The 18,204-nt window shown below is 44.8% G+C and overlaps 1 protein-coding gene across 1 annotated transcript; it reads left to right on the top strand.

Annotated features, from left to right (window-relative positions):
* Positions 1–11,094: 11,094 nt before the first annotated feature.
* Positions 11,095–11,814, top strand: LOC134612217 (uncharacterized; the record flags this gene model as incomplete). Its single annotated transcript, XM_063456567.1, has 1 exon — positions 11,095–11,814. A coding segment is annotated over one exon (720 nt), but the record flags the coding sequence as incomplete, so codon positions are not given.
* Between the last annotated feature and the right edge of the window lie 6,390 nt (positions 11,815–18,204).

Below are 18,204 nucleotides of genomic sequence, written 5' to 3'. Positions count from 1 at the left end.
TTAAGAGGTGTCAGCCAGCCCACAACAAGAAATCTGGGTGGCTAATGTGAATTATATGCAAATGTGTAGTCAGATGCCAGCATGCAGAACACAGCATGCTGGCATCAGACAGCCAACGGCAGCATATTACCCCATCCCCTAGTGAGAAGTTTTACTGCTCCCCCTCCTGTTTTGACTGTGGTATCTTATGTGCCCCCCCATATATATTGTTCCTAGAGTCGCCACGATGTCTGCATGTGTGTCAATGTGTATCTGTGTGTGACTGTGTTTGTGTGTATATGTATCTGCATGTCCGTGTATGTGTATATGTGCAGACATCTAAAAATCTCGCCAACACTACACACAAATACACTCATGCATTTCAACATCAACACTACATACAAACCCCACCATTATATATAACCACACCACTGCATTCAAATACCACACAACATACAAATGCAGGCTTGCATTCAAACGCCAACACTAGATACAAACACACCGCTACATTCACTCACATATACTCCATACAAAAACATGCATACATTCAAACACACAAACACTATACATAATACATAAAAATTAATTGAGCCCCCCTCAACTTTAAATCTAAAAACAACCAAAATATTTATTTTTAGGTATATTTTTGCGGGGCAAAAATAGGACCCGCCCCGGGTGCCAAATGCTCTAGGTACGCCCCTGCTTCTACCAAATAGGTCACAAAGGTAAGTTTATACATTCATTTTACAAAAAAAAGAGATGCTAATGAATATCCTGGCTGTATAAAGTCTGCCTGAATATCACAGCCTTGAAGGCAGAGAAGAGGTCAATACCCATGGCAATAAAAAGCTTCCCTGGGGGGGATTATTGAAGTACACACATGTATGTCATTGCTTTAAAAGCCTGACTCTAAGTCTTTGCAGACAATTCCTATCAAGGCATGTGGCATTGATTACTGTTATCTGTGTATTTTAGCACATAAGCAGGTTTCTTTCTTATCTAAATCAGCATATAAGACCAAGATAGCCTCTCTGTATGAACTGGTGTAAAGAGACAGCCTCATTATATGTGACTGATATTATCACTGTGTATGAGCTGGTGTGAAGCACAACATCAATGTGTGTCTATTATATGCTCTTTGTATGAACTGCTATGAGGACACAGCCTCAATGTACGAATCTGTGTGAAGCACAGTTTCAGTATGTGTCTACTATATGTTCTATGTACAGTTGTAATCAAAATTTTCAATCCCATTGAACGTTTATTATCAAAATGTATAGACTTTCAGCTGTTTGCAATGAACAAATCAAACAAAAGCAATTGAAATAGTTCAATACGATTGCTTCAATTGGTTTCCCCCCAAATTCAACTGAAAATGCAACTTATGACATCTCCAGTCTCAAAATTATTCAAGCCCTAAATAGAATCCCCCACAACAACACAAATATGCAAATGTGTTGTCCCAAGCACACCTCATACAGCAGGTGTGCTTGAGCTGGGACACTTGAAATACCTGGACTGGCTAGGGGTTTGTTGAGTGTTACGTTTGACTGCACGTTAGAAATATAGCTAAATCAAAAGAATGGTCCACAAATTTAAGACGAGCTCATCGCCATTCACAAACAAGGAACAAAAAATAGTGAAGGAACTAAGACACCATTGGAAGCATAGTTCGCAAGTTCAAAGTTGAAGGAACAGTGGTTATACTACCTGGATGATGTAGAAAAATGAAGCTATCAAAGGCTGCAACCAGATTTATTTTATATTCTTTTTTTTTGTTGCGCACAGATTAACATATAGGTATGTATTAGCATGTAGGTGAGGACATAAAAAAGAAGAACTTCATGTTTGGGTAACATAACATATCAAGAATACTGCTCATTTTAGATAAAAGAAACATAAAGAGAGGATGTTCAAAACACAATTCTGGTAGATCAAACAAAAAGACTAGGAGATATCAATACCACTAGCTAGTTAAATGGGCTATAGCAGATGATCAATATGAGCACAAAACAAGCTAAGACATGTCAAGCATAGTGCAAATATACCAATAATAATGCTCTTGGTTAGGTCTGTGAACCCGTCATTTGATGCTTAGAGTTGGCATGTCCCAGCTTCCATCTCAATCTGGCCATCTAAGGAGACCTCTCCATGTGGTCCAGGTCATTCGGCAGTGCAGCTTAGCTTTCCCCAGGACATTGATCAAAGCAAATTGATGCGGTCCCACAGACCTGGAGGCCTGGTTTGTATGTTGCCAGATCAGGTAGGTTGTGCTGGGGATAGGGACACTTGTCTCTCACTTGTTGCCAGCACGAGTGCCCAAACGATGAGATGCCGCAGTTTGCCTGTCGCTCCTTTTCCTCCTCAACTCCACCCTGAGAACATGTTGTAGATGCCAGTGAGAGCTAAGAACTTTCAGTTTGCTACCTGGTGCTACTTGCATTATCCCGCTAAAGACTTTCTGTTTGCTGGTCCTGCTTGGACTATCCTGCTAAAAACTTTCCATTTGCTTCCTGATCCTGGCCCTGCACGGCCTTGCCCCTGAAATTTCCTGCCTATTGTGACTTAAGTTTCAGAGACTTTCCATTAAGTCACTTTACTTTGTCCTTTCTCTGCATATCAAGCCCTTTCACTCCAATCCGTTACAGAACAACCGAGTCAAATCATGCAGCTAATCATGCAGATGCTTTAAATGTCCTGACATGCCAAGTGATTTCATTGGGTCAAACTGTCCAAGATCTGCAAGCAGGGAAAATGCAATTTCCCTGTCCTTAAATTGCAATGATGATGTCATTGCCCCCTTATCCAACACATCTGATTCTGCTTCCAGATGATGAACCCCAAGTTCCATTAACTGAACATTTCTCAGGAGAAAGGAATCAATTTGAAGCTTTCATCATGTCCTGTCAGTTGCTGTTTACCTTAAAACCCAGCACACATGACATCAACCTTACAAAAGTCCTGTCTGTGATTTCTCTCCTATCAGGGGAACCCAGAACATGAGCCCATCATCTTCTTTGAAACTAAAGCACTCTTTTGAATATTTGGGATCTCTTTTGATTAGCTATGGATGCACTTTATGAGAATCCCAATAAAATACAATCTCTTAAAACAAAGAGGCCTGTAGAGGAATACATCACAGATGTTTGGCATGTTGCAGCTGAAACCACTTGGAATGGACTTGCCCATGTCAGGGTAACTGACACTTTGGAGGAACTCACACAGCTGCTCATAGATGCTTAAAGTGCTGTTCTGAATCCAAAATAGCCAAACTGGAAATATTCCAGTTTGTCTACTTTCTCAATTTAAGGGCACCCCATGCACAGAGCCATGGTGAAAAGCTCATGAATGGGGACGAGGGCAATGCCAGGTGTTTAGCACAATACAATCTAGGACACCAGAGGACAAGAGAGACCGGGCTGGGAGAGGGTGTTCTGTAAGCTGTTTGTGGTGTTGCATAATTGTGGTTAGGCTGCCTGTGGTGTTGGGTGTATATGTGTATGTGTAGGCTGCTTGTAGTATAGTGTGTATGTAGGGATGCTGCTTGTGGTGTTGCATGTGTGGTTGAGTGTGTGAATGTAGCTGTTTGTGGTTTAGTGTGTGACGAGGGCTGTGAGATGGGGTTAGTGCTGTAATATACGTATTGATATGGGTTGTAATATTTGTGTGGGGATAATATGGACTGTGGTGTGTGTGTGTGTGTGTAATCATAGGGGCTGTAGTATGTGTTTGTAGAGGGATAGGGGTGCAGTGTCAAAGTATAGGGCTGTTGTGTAAGGGGATGTAGACTGTAGTAATGAGAAACTGTATGGTATGGGAAGGATAGGGTCTCTAGTGTAGGAGGGTAAGGGCTGTAATGTAGAAAGGATGGGGCATAAAAATAAATATTAATAAAGTTAAATACATTTCCCCCTTCGTTTTGTTTATCTGGTACAGGGAGGGGGGAAATTGATCCCTGGTAGTCCAGTGGGCTAATTATTTGTTTAGCACCCCCAGTGGATGCAGACCACTTGTAGTGCACCCTCAGGCTGACCCTAGTGAAGATCCAGAGCATTGCCATGGTAGTACTCTATAGCAGTGGCCCATTTCCATAAGTTGTACCCCTGATATTAGTAGTGAAATGTTTGTAATGAATATAGTTGTGTTATTTCAAATTTATGTTTTTCTCTTTTCTCGTCCTCGTCTGCACAGGCTCCCCTGCTCCTCCTGTCCCAGGTGCAGGGCCAGACTGGCCCACCGGGATACCGGGAAATTTCCTGGTGGGCCGTCGGCACCTGGGGCCGGGGTGACCTGCGGCCGCAGGGAGAACTTGAATGGCGGCCGCAGGGGAAGCTCTTCTTGTGGCCCCTGGGGGAGCAGGCTGTTCTGTCTCTGCTCCCCCTGCCCTCGCGGGCTAGAAAGAGACCGGGGCCGGAATATGACGTCATATTCCGGCCCCGGTCTCATTAAGCTGCACGCGAGGGAGGGGGAGCAGAGACGGAACAGCCTGCTCCCCCAGAGGCCACAAGAAGAGCTTCCCCTGCGGCCGCCATTCAAGTTCTCCCTGCGGCCGCAGGTCACCTATCAGTCTGCCCACCCACACAGGTAGCAACAAGTATGTATGTCAGTGTGTGTGTGTGTCTGTGTCATGCTGTGTGTGTGTGTCTGTCTGTGTCATGCTGTGTGTGTCTGTGTCATGCTGTGTGTGTGTGTCTGTGTCATGCTGTGTGTGTGTGTCTGTCTGTGTCATGCTGTGTGTGTGTGTCTGTCTGTCTGTGTCATGCTGTGTGTGTGTCTGTCTGTGTCATGCTGTGTGTGTGTGTGTGTGTCATGGTGTGTGTGTCTGTGTCATGGTGTGTGTGTCTGTGTCATGGTGTGTGTGTCTGTGTCGTGTGTGTGTGTCTGTGTCGTGTGTGTGTCTGTGTCGTGTGTGTGTGTCTGTGTCACGGTGTGTCTGTGTCATGCTGTGTGTCTGTCTGTGTCATGCTGTGTGTGTGTCTGTCTGTGTCATGCTGTGTGTGTGTGTCTCATGCTTTGTGTGTGTGTGTCTGTCATGCTGTGTGTTTGTCTGTGTCATGCTGTGTGTTTGTCTGTGTCATGCTGTGTGTGTGTCTGTCTGTGTCATGCTGTGTGTGTGTGTGTCTGTCATGCTGTGTGTGTGTGTCTGTCTGTGTCATGCTGTGTGTGTGTCTGTCTGTGTCATGCTGTGTGTGTGTCTGTCTGTGTCATGATGTGTGTCTGTCTGTGTCATGATGTGTGTGTCTGTGTCATGCTGTGTGTGTGTGTGTCTGTGTCATGCTGTGTGTGTGTCTGTGTCATGCTGTGTGTGTGTGTGTCTGTGTCATGCTGTGTGTGTGTGTCTGTCTCATGCTGTGTGTGTCTGTCTGTGTCATGCTGTGTGTGTGTGTCTGTGTCATGCTGTGTGTGTGTGTCTGTCTCATGCTGTGTGTGTCTGTCTGTGTCATGCTGTGTGTGTCTGTCTGTGTCATGCTGTGTGTGTGTGTGTCTGTCTGTGTCATGCTGTGTGTGTGTGTCATGGTGTGTGTGTCTGTGTCATGGTGTGTGTGTCTGTGTCATGGTGTGTGTGTCTGTGTCGTGTGTGTCTGTATCATGGTGTGTGTGTGTCTGTCTGTGTCATTGTGTGTCTGTATCATGGTGTGTGTGTGTCTGTCTGTGTCATGCTGTGTGTGTGTCTGTCTGTGTCATGCTGTGTGTGTGTGTCTGTGTCATGCTGTGTGTGTCTGTCTGTGTCATGCTGTGTGTGTGTGTCTGTCTGTGTCATGCTGTGTGTGTCTGTCTGTGTCATGCTGTGTGTGTGTCTGTCTGTGTCATGCTGTGTGTGTCTGTCTGTGTCATGCTGTGTGTGTGTCTGTCTGTCTCATGCTGTGTGTGTGTCTGTCTGTCTCATGCTGTGTGTGTCTGTCTCATGCTTTGTGTGTGTGTCTGTCTGTGTCATGCTGTGTGTGTGTGTCTGTGTCATGCTGTGTGTGTGTGTCTGTCTCATGCTGTGTGTGTGTTTCTGTCTCATGCTGTGTGTGTGTTTCTGTCTCATGCTGTGTGTGTGTTTCTGTCTCATGCTGTGTGTGTGTTTCTGTCTCTGTCATGCTGTGTGTGTGTGTCTGTGTCATGCTGTGTGTGTGTGTCTGTCTGTGTCATGCTGTGTGTGTGTCTGTGTCATGCTGTGTGTGTGTGTGCCTGTGTCATGCTGTGTGTGTGTCTGCCTGTGTCATGCTGTGTGTGTGTCTGCCTGTGTCATGCTGTGTGTGTGTGTGTCTGTCTGTGTCATGCTGTGTGTGTGTCTGTCTGTGTCATGCTGTGTGTGTGTGTGTCATGGTGTGTGTGTCTGTGTCGTGTGTGTGTGTCTGTGTCACGGTGTGTCTGTATCTGTCTGTGTCATGGTGTGTCTGTATCTGTCATGGTGTGTGTGTGTGTCAGTTGTGGAGTCTGTGTGTTTTTAAAAATAGTGTTTTACTCACCTTTTTTTTTTCCAACGTCGTGCTTGTCTCTGCCTCTATGACTGAGATCATTAAGCCAATCCGCACTGACACAGGAAGCGCCTCTAGTGACCATCTGAGTGTCCATCACTAGGAAGCAATGTAAACACTGCCTTTTCTCTGAAAAGTAAGTGTTTACATTCAAAAGCCTGCAGGGACAGGCTATAGACACCAGAACCACTAAATTAAGCTGTGTGTGTGTGCGCCTGCTAGTGAGCTTGCTTGCTTGCATGTGTGTGTGTGCCTGCTAGTGAGTGAGCTTGTGTTTTTATGTCAATGAGCTTATGTATATTAGTGAAATTGTTTGTCTATGAGGCTGTGTATCAATGAGCTTGTGTGTGTCAGTGAGATTGTCTGTGTCTGCATGTGAGTATGCTTACTGTATAATTAAATGTTTTACTCTGAAAGGACCAATATATTATATTAGAAAAAGCAATATAAATATATATATATATATATATATTACTCAATCATCTGGGGTGGCAAGACATAGCCTTACATATTACATGCGACAATATATGGCACAATGACTTATGGGGCTGGCATAGATTTTTTTTCCAGGGCTGCTTTGTATCCCCAGTCCGGCACTGCCCAGGTGCATGTATGTGTCTATATGTATGTGTATATATACAAGTTTGCATAAAAGGGGTGCACTCACAGGTCTTTTGCGTGAAAAAGATATTGTGTAGTTTATTCCAAAATTACATCACAAAGATAATTGTCCAATTGCCGTTTCGATCCCTCTGGGTCTTTCTCAAGATCTTGATTTTTTATTTTATTTTTACGCAAAAGAAAACTTGTATATATTTAACGCGGGACTGCACCAAGGCAGATAATACCAAATTAATGGAAGGGTGAGTATCTTTATTTATTTTTTATATATATATATATATATATATATATATGTTAAAAGGCCTGAACTTGTGGAGGCCTGAATTTGTGGGAGGAGTAAGTCCCCTACTTAAACTCCCAGCCCCTACTCACCTCTGCCGTTCAGCTGATTGTTTGGTCCCCATAGCAACCAGCACTTCCGGTTCCCGCCAGAATTTTTCTCGTGTTTCCAGCAGACAGACGTTCAGAACAAGCCCTCCGTCCGTTCGTAGCCTCCAAGCCGTTTTCCGGTCGAGGTACCCGGCTTCCGGTCTCAACACCGGCACAAACTCGTGAGTTAAGCGAAGGAAATAGCGTTCCGCTATTTTCCCGCCGTTCGGGCCTAAAAACGTGGGGGTAGGCTCCCTTTAAACTTAATCACACTATTACATGCTCGTTTAAACTAATCTACGCTCGCACCGGTACTTTTTCTCATCGTTTACATATCGTTTACATATTCATACGTTATTTACGACTTAGCTTATGATTCCATGTACACAATAATATTACCGGTATACCCCTCTTTACGTGCGGTCACCCAGGACCACCTTATGTCATTTATGTTAAGTACAAACACGACGCTCCTACACATATGCGATTAGATCTTATTTAAATAGGCTACTGTATGCATTTAGGTCTATTTTAAATAATTCTACATCAGGTTACTATTTAATACCTACTCGTCTGTTTAGTGTTATATATTTTACTCATTTTAAATACCAGCCTTTTCGATTTTCTATCAATGTTAGACAGCAATATTCATTTTACTAACCTTAATACTCCCACTACTATTATAAAATATACGGCTCGCTACATATCTCCTAAATTTTCTGTAAAAACGACACATATACTAATAAATGCTTTGTCTAAACAGTAAATACACCCGGAACATTAAACACATGTACTAAAGCATTTCTCATATAATCACGCCGCCACATATTTTTGACTTTACAGAATACTTCGGTTTCTCACTTTCTGAGCTAAAATTGATAGTTTCAAGGCCTTTTTCTTTACAGGAACAGGTACGGTATTTTATCACTCTTTGTCTTCACGGTCTAAGTAAAATTCATTTAAATATATAAAAATAAAAATACAAAATTCATTACATACCATCGCACCTGTGGTTAACTATGTATATTTTGTTCAGTCAATCCTTAAGCTCCTGAATTTAACCTAGGCTTCCACCGGTCTACACTGGTAACCTACTACGTCCATACGAAATTTCTGTACGACCTACCAAGGTATAGTCCTCTAATTTCTACTTACAAATCTTCATACAAGACCTCACGTAGTCTCATCATCTCCTTTCTGCTTTTTCAAAAGCTTACGCCCACGATACGTTAATCTCGTTATTTTATTTTTTCTATCCAGACATACGGTCATACGGCCTCCAGGCTCTGGAACATACACCAAATCCTGACCCGGTACTCAGCCATACCTTCAGGTACTTACGCCCTTCCCAAATACGTCCATTTTCCAACCCTAGGCCTCATTCAGCCTTCTCTAAAAATAGCAAAAATCATCCCAATCAAACTCCATAAACATTCCAGATCCCTCAACGCAGGATAACGCATGCCGCCCCTATCAAAAAGAAAACAAATCATACGCCACCACGATACATATAAATACATCATCTTTCTTAAATTCCCAGGATTCTTCAACGAGGACAACTAGACGTCAAGACTCACTACACTTAATCTGCCTAAAAGGTTCCAGAAACCATTTGCGTCCAGTTAAGGTTGGTATCCACACACCACTCCAGGCCACGCATCATACCCTTAGTATACAATCGAACTGGCTACAGGGTCTAGGCCTTACGCCTTAAGCTCACCCTATTAGTCCTAATCCTATCCTGCGAGGCCATCCATCCCCACCCCACCTCAACAAGGAGGTAGGGCCCCACGCCCAAATCATAGTTAGAAGCCTCGCATGCCCTACTATACTGTTCTAGTCAGGGCCTCACCTGTCACGGCCACACGTTTTGATCTTTCTTTACTGTCACCGAGAGGCCAACACCCCCCCACCACGTCTGTGGCAATCACGTCATAAGCCAAATCATAGGTAGAGCCTCTCACCGCCACTTGGCATTAGCAGGGCCTCACCTACCAAAACATTCAACAGTTAAACTCTTCGCTTCGGCATCTAGCATTACAGTCCAGTTCTTCCATTTACCTCACCCCCCACACACCCCAAACTTCCGTACTCCCTCACTAATGTATCTTCGCATAATCATTTCCTTTTTAGAATGTCCCAAGAACCCATGCCAACCGAAGAACTGACTGAAGATATACCATTCACGCCAACCAGACCCGAGTCTCCAAGCTATTCTCTCACCCTTTCAACCCCCACGTCCTTGAGAGCATGGACTATTCCCAAAATTACGGCTGAACTTAGGCTCAGGGGAATCCCCTTCCCGGCCACAGCCAGAAAGGCTGAACTTTATAGGCTACTGACCCACCAAGCCCCCGAGCCTAGGCCAGGCACTAGCTCTCAAGGACTACCACCAAGCTACAGCACGTCCAACCAGGATACCCTGGCAGAGATCTTGGCCAATCTTCAGGCCCTCAATAACAGACTATCCAAGGTGGAGAGCGCCATCTCCTCCCCAGGTACTACTACGGTAGTCCCAGCTCCTATCACGATAGTCCCAGCCCCTATCACGATAATCCCAGCTCCTATCACGGCTGTACCCATCATACCTACCTGCCCTCCCATACCCCCCCCCCTAGCACCAGGAACAGCCATTACACCATTTGAGTCACCAGCACACTCCGTCCCTGACTCTATCAAGAAAGATATCTTAGACGGGAAGGACGTGTGTCTGGTGTCTCTGCTCATAGCCTCCCAGGATGTTCTTGAGAACAAGGCCTTCAACTATGGCGACATTTCTGTGGTACTCAAGACGAGGGATCCCAGGCTTAATAAAAAATTGTCAATCCCACAGTTTGTGATAGCCTTCGGGATATATAGAGATGTTATTTGCACAGTGTACCCCCACAGGAGAGAGGAGTTAGACCTTTATCTGCACAAGGTGGTGGATCTAGGCATCAAGTACGGGGGCTTCTCGTTCTATGACTACCACAAGTCAGTGTCAGCGAAGGCGGCGACCCATCTAAAACAGTTCAATATCAAAATGAACTGGGGTCAGATGGACACTGAATTGTTCTGTCGCCACTTCGCTGGACTCAGGCCCCCGGCTTGTGCCATATGCAACTCGACATCCCACATGGCGGACTTATGTCCAGTCGAAGCAGATCCCACCACCTCCACACCCACCTCTCACTCTTTCACACCTCACTCTACTTTCACCCCCTACAGCAAGTCATCAGGTGGTCTTCGGGATAAGCTAGGTAGGCCCATCTCCTTTCTAGGGAAGGCGCAGGTGTGCAATAACTTTAACGCAGGCTCCTGCAGTTTCAGCACCTGTAGATTATTGCACATCTGCTCCATATGTTTCAGGGCACATACTAAGACCATGTGTCCAGCCAGGTTGTCACCAAACAAATGACTAACCGACATAAACATCGACAACCTGGTTTTTTATCTAAGGTCTCACCCTAGCAGGCATCTGGTAGATTATCTCACCACAGGGTTCACTAAAGGGTTTCTCACGGGTATAGTTGCCATTCCCCCAGGTACATTAGAATGCCCTAATCTACAGTCTGCACGTTTAGACCCAGTCTCCACAGACTCCTTCATTGCCTCAGAAATCACCAATGGGTTTATGATAGGCCCCTTCACCTCTTCACCATTTTCCTCCTGGCGCACTAACCCCATTGGCATTGCTACTCACAAATATTCTAATAAAAAACGTTTAATTATTGATTTATCGGCACCGCACTCCTCTTTTGTTCCTAGCATAAACGCACTCATTCCAGCAGACGAATTTTCACTTCAATACGTAACCATCGACGACGCCATACATTCCATAATTTCATCTGGTAACCGACCCTGGCTTAGCAAAACGGACATTACTAACGCTTTTAAATTACTACCCATGCACCCCTCACTCTGGCACTTACACGGTATTAAATGGCGTGATCTATACTACTTCTCTACACGACTCACTTTCGGTTCTCGTAGCAGCCCCAAACTGTTCGACATTTTCGCAGAGTCGTTGTGCTGGCTGCTCCTGAACATCACCAGGTGTCACTCCGTTATCCACTACCTCAACGACTTTTTACTTATAGAGCCAGGGTCACCATCACCCACATCAATCAAAAGCACTACTGCACTATTTGCCACACTTGGAGTCCCTTTGTCCCCAGCCAAAATTATAGGCCCCACAACCAAATTGACCTTTCTGGGGATAGAACTGGACTCGATTAACCTCAGAGCTAGCCTCCCTCACGACAAACTGGCACGTTTGAGAGGGGAAATAGACTTGTTCCTGCGGAATGATGTTTGCACTAGGAAGGAACTTCAGTCCCTTCTCGGATCCCTGAACTTTGCCATGCGCATCATTCCGCAGGGAAGATCTTTCATATCCAGACTTCTTTGCCTGATGCACGGAGTTCCGGACTCTGGCACAGTTTCTTTGGACCCCCACTCCAAGGCTGACTTAGCTATGTGGGGGAAGTTTTTGAAAGACTGGAATGGAATCTCCATGTTTATTCCCCCTCTCTCCACCTCTTCACCCATCATCCACACAGATGCAGCAGCCAATACCGGTTTTGCAGCCATTTTCGGGAACCACTGGTTCAGGGGCCATTGGCCCACTGAGATGGATGCCTTGCCAGGATTCAGAGAGACCTCAGCTTTATTTGAAATCTATCCCATTGTGGCGGCCGCACACACCTGGGGTCATCTCTGGTCTGGCAAGGCAGTCAAATGCTACTCTGATAACTCGGCAGCTTGCGAAATCGTGAACAAAGGGCGATCATCTTCCCTAACCATCATGCGGCTGATTCGCAAGCTGACCTGGTTGGCAGCATCCGGCCAGTTTCACTTAGTTTGTTTTCACATCCCGGGGATTCACAACACGGCCGCTGACGCTCTTTCTCGTTCTCAATTTCAGGCATTTTCTCAGGCACTCCCAACGGCTCACCTACAACCATCCAGGACACCACGGTTCCACAAGCTAATCCTGGATTAAGCACACTCTTGAACCACGCTAGAGCACTCACTCACCAAGCATTATCACCAAACACGGCTATCACTTACAATAGGGCACTTAATATATTTAATAAATTCACTGCAGAGTTCGGTCTACAAGGTGACTTCTCTATTCAAACCATGGTGGCTTTTGCCTCCTTTTGCCACCTACACCTAAAACTATCCCACAACACCATTAAACTCTATCTCACGGGGGTCCAGCACCACAGCCTCACCCTTTTCCCTAACAACACGCCTTTCCTTTCTTCATATCCCATCAAAAAGGTTTTGAAAGGTATAACTAAGGTTTCACCTCCACTCTCTACCATTAGATTACCTATAGATGGGCCTATCTTCAGGTCACTTAGCAATCTCCTTGACACAGCCCCATTCGACATCGGCACTAATACGGTGATTAAATCTGCTATATATCTCGCTTTCTACGGTTTTCTCAGACCTAGAGAGTTCACCGTAATTTGCCAAGGAGATATAAAGCTAAGTCTTAAAATATCACACCTCACTAAGATAGAGGATCACTACCAACTTTCGATCCCTACAACTAAAACCAACCAATCACTACATCCTACTATAATTCCTCTCTTCCCTACTGATAATTCCTGGTGTCCGGTAAAAGTATTAGATCACCTACGGTCATCTCTGCACGATCACCCACAGGACTCTCCGCTCTTAACACTACAAGGGCACCCGTTAACCACCGCTAAATTGATGGTTCATATCAGAATTTTGTTAGCTAAGCTCGGACACAACCCGACGACATTCTCTGGGCACTCCTTCCGTATAGGAGCCGCCTCTGCAGCCTCTAGCACTAACACACCGGTCCATATCATCAAGAGACTGGGACGGTGGAAATCCTCCAAATATACGGCATATATTCCACAGCCAGAGAAAGAGCTTCGCCAAGCTTTTAGGAACTTGGTTTTGTAAAAAAATGCAATAAAGTGTGTATTTCTCAAATTTATCTTTTGCCCTCTTTTATTTACAGGCCCACTCGTACGTTGGTTTTTCGGCACACCACAACCAACTTTGCTCACAGTTACTATTCATTACGTATTTAAATTCCGAGCACAAGTTAAAAGGCCTGAACTTGTGGAGGCCTGAATTTGTGGGAGGAGTAAGTCCCCTACTTAAACTCCCAGCCCCTACTCACCTCTGCCGTTCAGCTGATTGTTCCCACCCACCTACACCCTGTTATAATTACATTCTCCTTGGTGGGCCCTCTTTTATTTACAGGCCCACTCGTACGTTGGTTTTTCGGCACACCACAACCAACTTTGCTCACAGTTACTATTCATTACGTATTTAAATTCCGAGCACAAATATATATATATATATATATATTTATATTTATTTGTTTTCAGGGCATCAAACGCCATAGATTTAGTAATATCAAACATAAAGGGGAAGGAGGCAAAGTCAGTTGTGGTGTGCCGGAACTGACGATCCGGTAGGCCTGAAATAAAAGAGGGCCTACCTTATGTAAAGATAATTAAAAGGAGGAATGGTTGGTGGGGCAAATCGCCAGACCTGAGACTGTAGTGAAGAGGGGCTGGTTCTCCTTAAGAAGGGAACCAAGACCCTCCCACAACTTCAGGCCCAGCCTTCTATTTGTGTTCAGGGCATCAAAAGCCGTAGATTTAGTAACATAAAACATAGAGGGGAAGGGGCAAAGTCAATTGTGGTGTGCCGGAACTGACGATGCGGTAGGCCTGAAATAAAAGAGGGCAAAAAGATATAACAAGTTTATTCAGCCTACAATACAACATAAGTAGATCACATAATTATACTCCTGAATGCTAGGCATATCTCTTGTACTGGTTGAGGTATGTATCTGGTGTAAGCCGCGGATTTCCACCGCCCTAACGTTTTGATGATGTGTGCTGGAATATTCCTTTTGGATGCTGTAGTAGCAGCTTCTATATGAAATGAATGACCCGAGTATTTGGCTGGATTAAAGCCTAATCGCACCGATAACATTCTCACATAAATCATGAACCTACTAGTAGTAGGGGTATTGCTGGGCAAAACCAGAAGTGGTTGATGTAGTGCACTTTGAATGGAGGAAAGGTAGCGATCGAAGACTTCATTTATTGCTTGTGGGGTAATACGTGATTGACCGTCTGTCCCCTTCCACCTGTTTTGGTATGTTTTAGGGACAGTAGGTAGTGGTCGTGTGATTTAACTAAATGTGCCCTTGTGATGAAGTTTGGGGATTTAGTGTTAGAGGTGGTGAATTCTCTGGGCCTAAGAAATCCGTAGAATGCTAAATAGATGGCCGTTTTAATCACGTGGTTTGTCTGTGTTTCAAATGGTGAGGTATCTAGGAGGTCTGTCAGTGACTGGAACAGGTGATCGTGAATGGGTAGTCTAGCAGGTGTCGGAGTAGGGGTGGAGTAAGGGTACCTTTTAATATGATACCTTTTAATATGATGAAAGGAAGCGTTGCTTATTAGGCCAAGTGGTGAGGATGTGGTGTTGAATACCAGTGAGATATCATTTAATGTGTTGAAAGATAACTTTCGGTGAAGGTGGCAAAAGAAAATGAACACAATCAAAGTCTCCACTGAGAACATGTCTATTATGTGAAATTCCCGCAAAAATCTGTTGTAAATATAAAAAGCTCTGTCATATGATTTCCTAGTGCTATCAGAAAGACCTAGTTGTGAGAGGTGAGAGAGTAAACTGTCTAGTCCATAACCATGTCCTGCCACCTTGGTTCCTAGAGTAGGTATCCGGGCCGCTGTTGGTAGTGCCACTTGGAATTCCTGAAATCGAGATCGGGATAAATGATCAGCTGCGATTTTCAGGACCCCAGGAATATGTGTGCATGTCAAAAAAAAAGCTGTGCTCAGCAGCTTGCCATGTCAGATTCGTCATGAATCGCATGATGGCCAGGGAGGACAAACGTCCCTTCTTAACAATATGGCAAGTTGCAATGTTGTCAGAAAAGCATTGCACCATGTTACCCGACCAGCAAGCGCCCCATTTTACAGCTGCTGCCACGATCGGGTAAAGTTCAAATAAAGCAAGGGTGTCAGTGAACTCAGGGACTCCTTTAATCTCCTCAGGCCAGTTACCCCACATCCAGCCATTGCCAAAAATTGCGGCAAAACCGGATGTGGCCGCAGCATTCGTCCAGATTGACAAAGACCTGTCAGTCAAAACGGGAATGAATAAGCTTTTCCCGTTCCAATTCAGTAAGAATTCCCTCCACATGCGTAAATCAGCGGTGGTATGTGAGTCTAGCACGATGCGGGTGGAATCTGACTGAAATTGGGGAAATAGGCAGAGTAACCGGGATATGAATGCCCGCTCTTGTGGTATGATTTTCATGGCAAAATTAAGTGACCCCAATAGTAATTGCAACTCCTTCCTATTAAAAAAATCCCCCCCACCAAGTACTGGTCACGGTGGAAGGCTGGCTTGCATTTGAAAAGAGTCCAGTACTGCCCCCAGAAAGTTGATAACAGTATTGGGACCTTCAGTTTTAGCAGGTGAAACAGGAACACCCAACCCTTTAAACAATTGTAATATAGCCTGGAGGCTATAGGGTGGAAGCAAGTTACGCTCTATGGCAAGAAAATCATCAAGGTAATGGATTATGGTGGGGCATCTACAGATGTTAAGCAGCATCCAACATAATGTCTCAGCAAACATATCAAAGAGTCTAGGACTGCTCTTTGAGCCAAAAGTGAGTCGAGTGCAAAAATAGTATGGCTCCTGCCACTTAACACCATGTAGATGCCACAGGGAAATGTGGATAGGGAGAAGCTTGAATGCGTTTACTATGTCCGTCTTGCTAAGCCATGCACCGATACCTGCTGACAGAATAGCATGTATGGCATTGTCCACAGTCGCATATTGGAGTGAAAATTCCTCCGATGGGATGAGCGAGTTAAGGCTAGGAATGGTTGTAGGATGGGGAGCAGAGAGGTCAATGATCAACCTTTGCTTATTGGAGGATTTACTTGTAACCATACCTAATGGGTTAGTTCTCCATACTGCAGAGGGAGGAAAATCGAATGGGCCTAGTAAAAATCCCTGGTCTATTTCCTTCTGGAGCAGTATATTAATGGCGTCAGCATCTGCCAGAGCCGTCTGCAAATTTTTACATTTAATGATTCTTGTTGGCATATAAATGATTCCCGTGTGAAACCCTATTGTGAACCCAGACACCAAAAAAATCTACAAGATATTGCGAGGGCTGATTACCCAATAATTCTTGTAGCAGAGAGACATTGAGAGACGACAGGTAAGGCTTAGGGTAAAATTTATTTGGACACATTGTCTTAGAGTGAGCCTTGAAACATTGGGAGCAGATATGTAATAGTCTGCAGGCGCTGTACCCGCAAGTGCCAGCGTTGAAGTTGTTGCAGACTTGTGATTTCCCCCAAAACACTATATTGCGTACCAACTTATCTTTAAGAACCCTGTCTGGTCTACCTGTGGGCATTGGGTTGGTAGTGGGGTAGAAAGTACTCACTCTTGTTAGGGCATAAATTAGCCGTGTGTGAGTTAGAAGAACAGACAGCACAAACTGGTGTCTTCAGGCCCACAAAGATTCTACAAAAAAGTTCAGTATCCAGTATACTCCAGTCAGCTTGATAGTTGAACTGGGATAGTGATGCAGACGCCTTTGCGGAGAAAACATGGTGGTAGTTGTAAAAATGAGCAGTGAGACAAAATTTACATCTTTCCCTTACAAGATGTCCTTTTTAATGTTTGCCGGTACCATGTGTGCCGGGTTAATGATATGCAGATTTTTTGGAACAATTGGATTATTACCAGATTGGGAGACGGGGAGAATGGCAGCGTCAGGATTAACCAGGGCCGCTGGGGAATTCATGGCTTCCTGAGTCCATCCTATCCAATGTGTCGGTGATACGACCTAATGAGGCTAGAACCGAGGACAGTACAGCTTGAAGGTCAGAAACCTGACCGCTACTAGACCCTTCTCCCGCCCCCATGTTATCAGTATGGGTGTTAAGTAGTAAATATAATTCGGCTTTCCTGGCTGTAGCTGGGTATGGAATGTTCCTCTTGCGTAATTCGGCCGTGATCCTTGGGATGGTCCAGGATCTGAGGGATGAAGGGCTTGCTGTATCACCCTTGAGCTCTAGCTGATGTGCTGTGGATAGAAAGATACCCGTCTTCAGGTAGTTACATAGCTGAAAAGAGACTTGCGTCCATCAAGTTCAGCCTTCCTCACATATGTTTTTTGCTGTTGATCCAAAAGAAGGCAAAAAAAAAAAAACAGTTTGAAGCACTTCTAATTTTGCAACAAGCTAGGAAAAAAATTGAAAGTTGAGACATACTAAACCTATACTGGCTAATTTAGCTACTGACAAGTGGCGAAACATTATCTCTGATGGCAATGGGTGACACACTCCTAATTGCCAAGCGGCTAGAGAGGCTCCATCTATGAGTTGGCGTGAGTGGGCTATGTGGCCACTAGGTCGTGGCAGGGTGATGGCCTCTCAGTGACATGTATAAGCATAAGACAGAATGGGAGTGACAAGTGAGGCCCTCACTATGCAACAAAGAGAGGCGACTAGCTATGCATGGCCCGAGGGGCAAACATACCTCTACGATGTGGATGGGTGATGGCCTCGCAGGACCACTAAGTTAAGGCGTAAGAGGCCTTGGAAAACAACTCTAGAGACCTGCTATCCTAGCAAGCCAGTCTTAACGTATCCTAGTAAACATAAATGGTAGGGAGGTATGACAGAGAACAGATAGACATACCTGGTGAAACAACCAGATCAAAGAG

Source organism: Pelobates fuscus, chromosome 5 (genome assembly GCF_036172605.1).
Source record: "Pelobates fuscus isolate aPelFus1 chromosome 5, aPelFus1.pri, whole genome shotgun sequence".
In the NCBI taxonomy this organism is placed as follows: Eukaryota; Metazoa; Chordata; class Amphibia; order Anura; family Pelobatidae; genus Pelobates; species Pelobates fuscus.
This window is presented reverse-complemented; position numbering and strand designations above follow the sequence as displayed.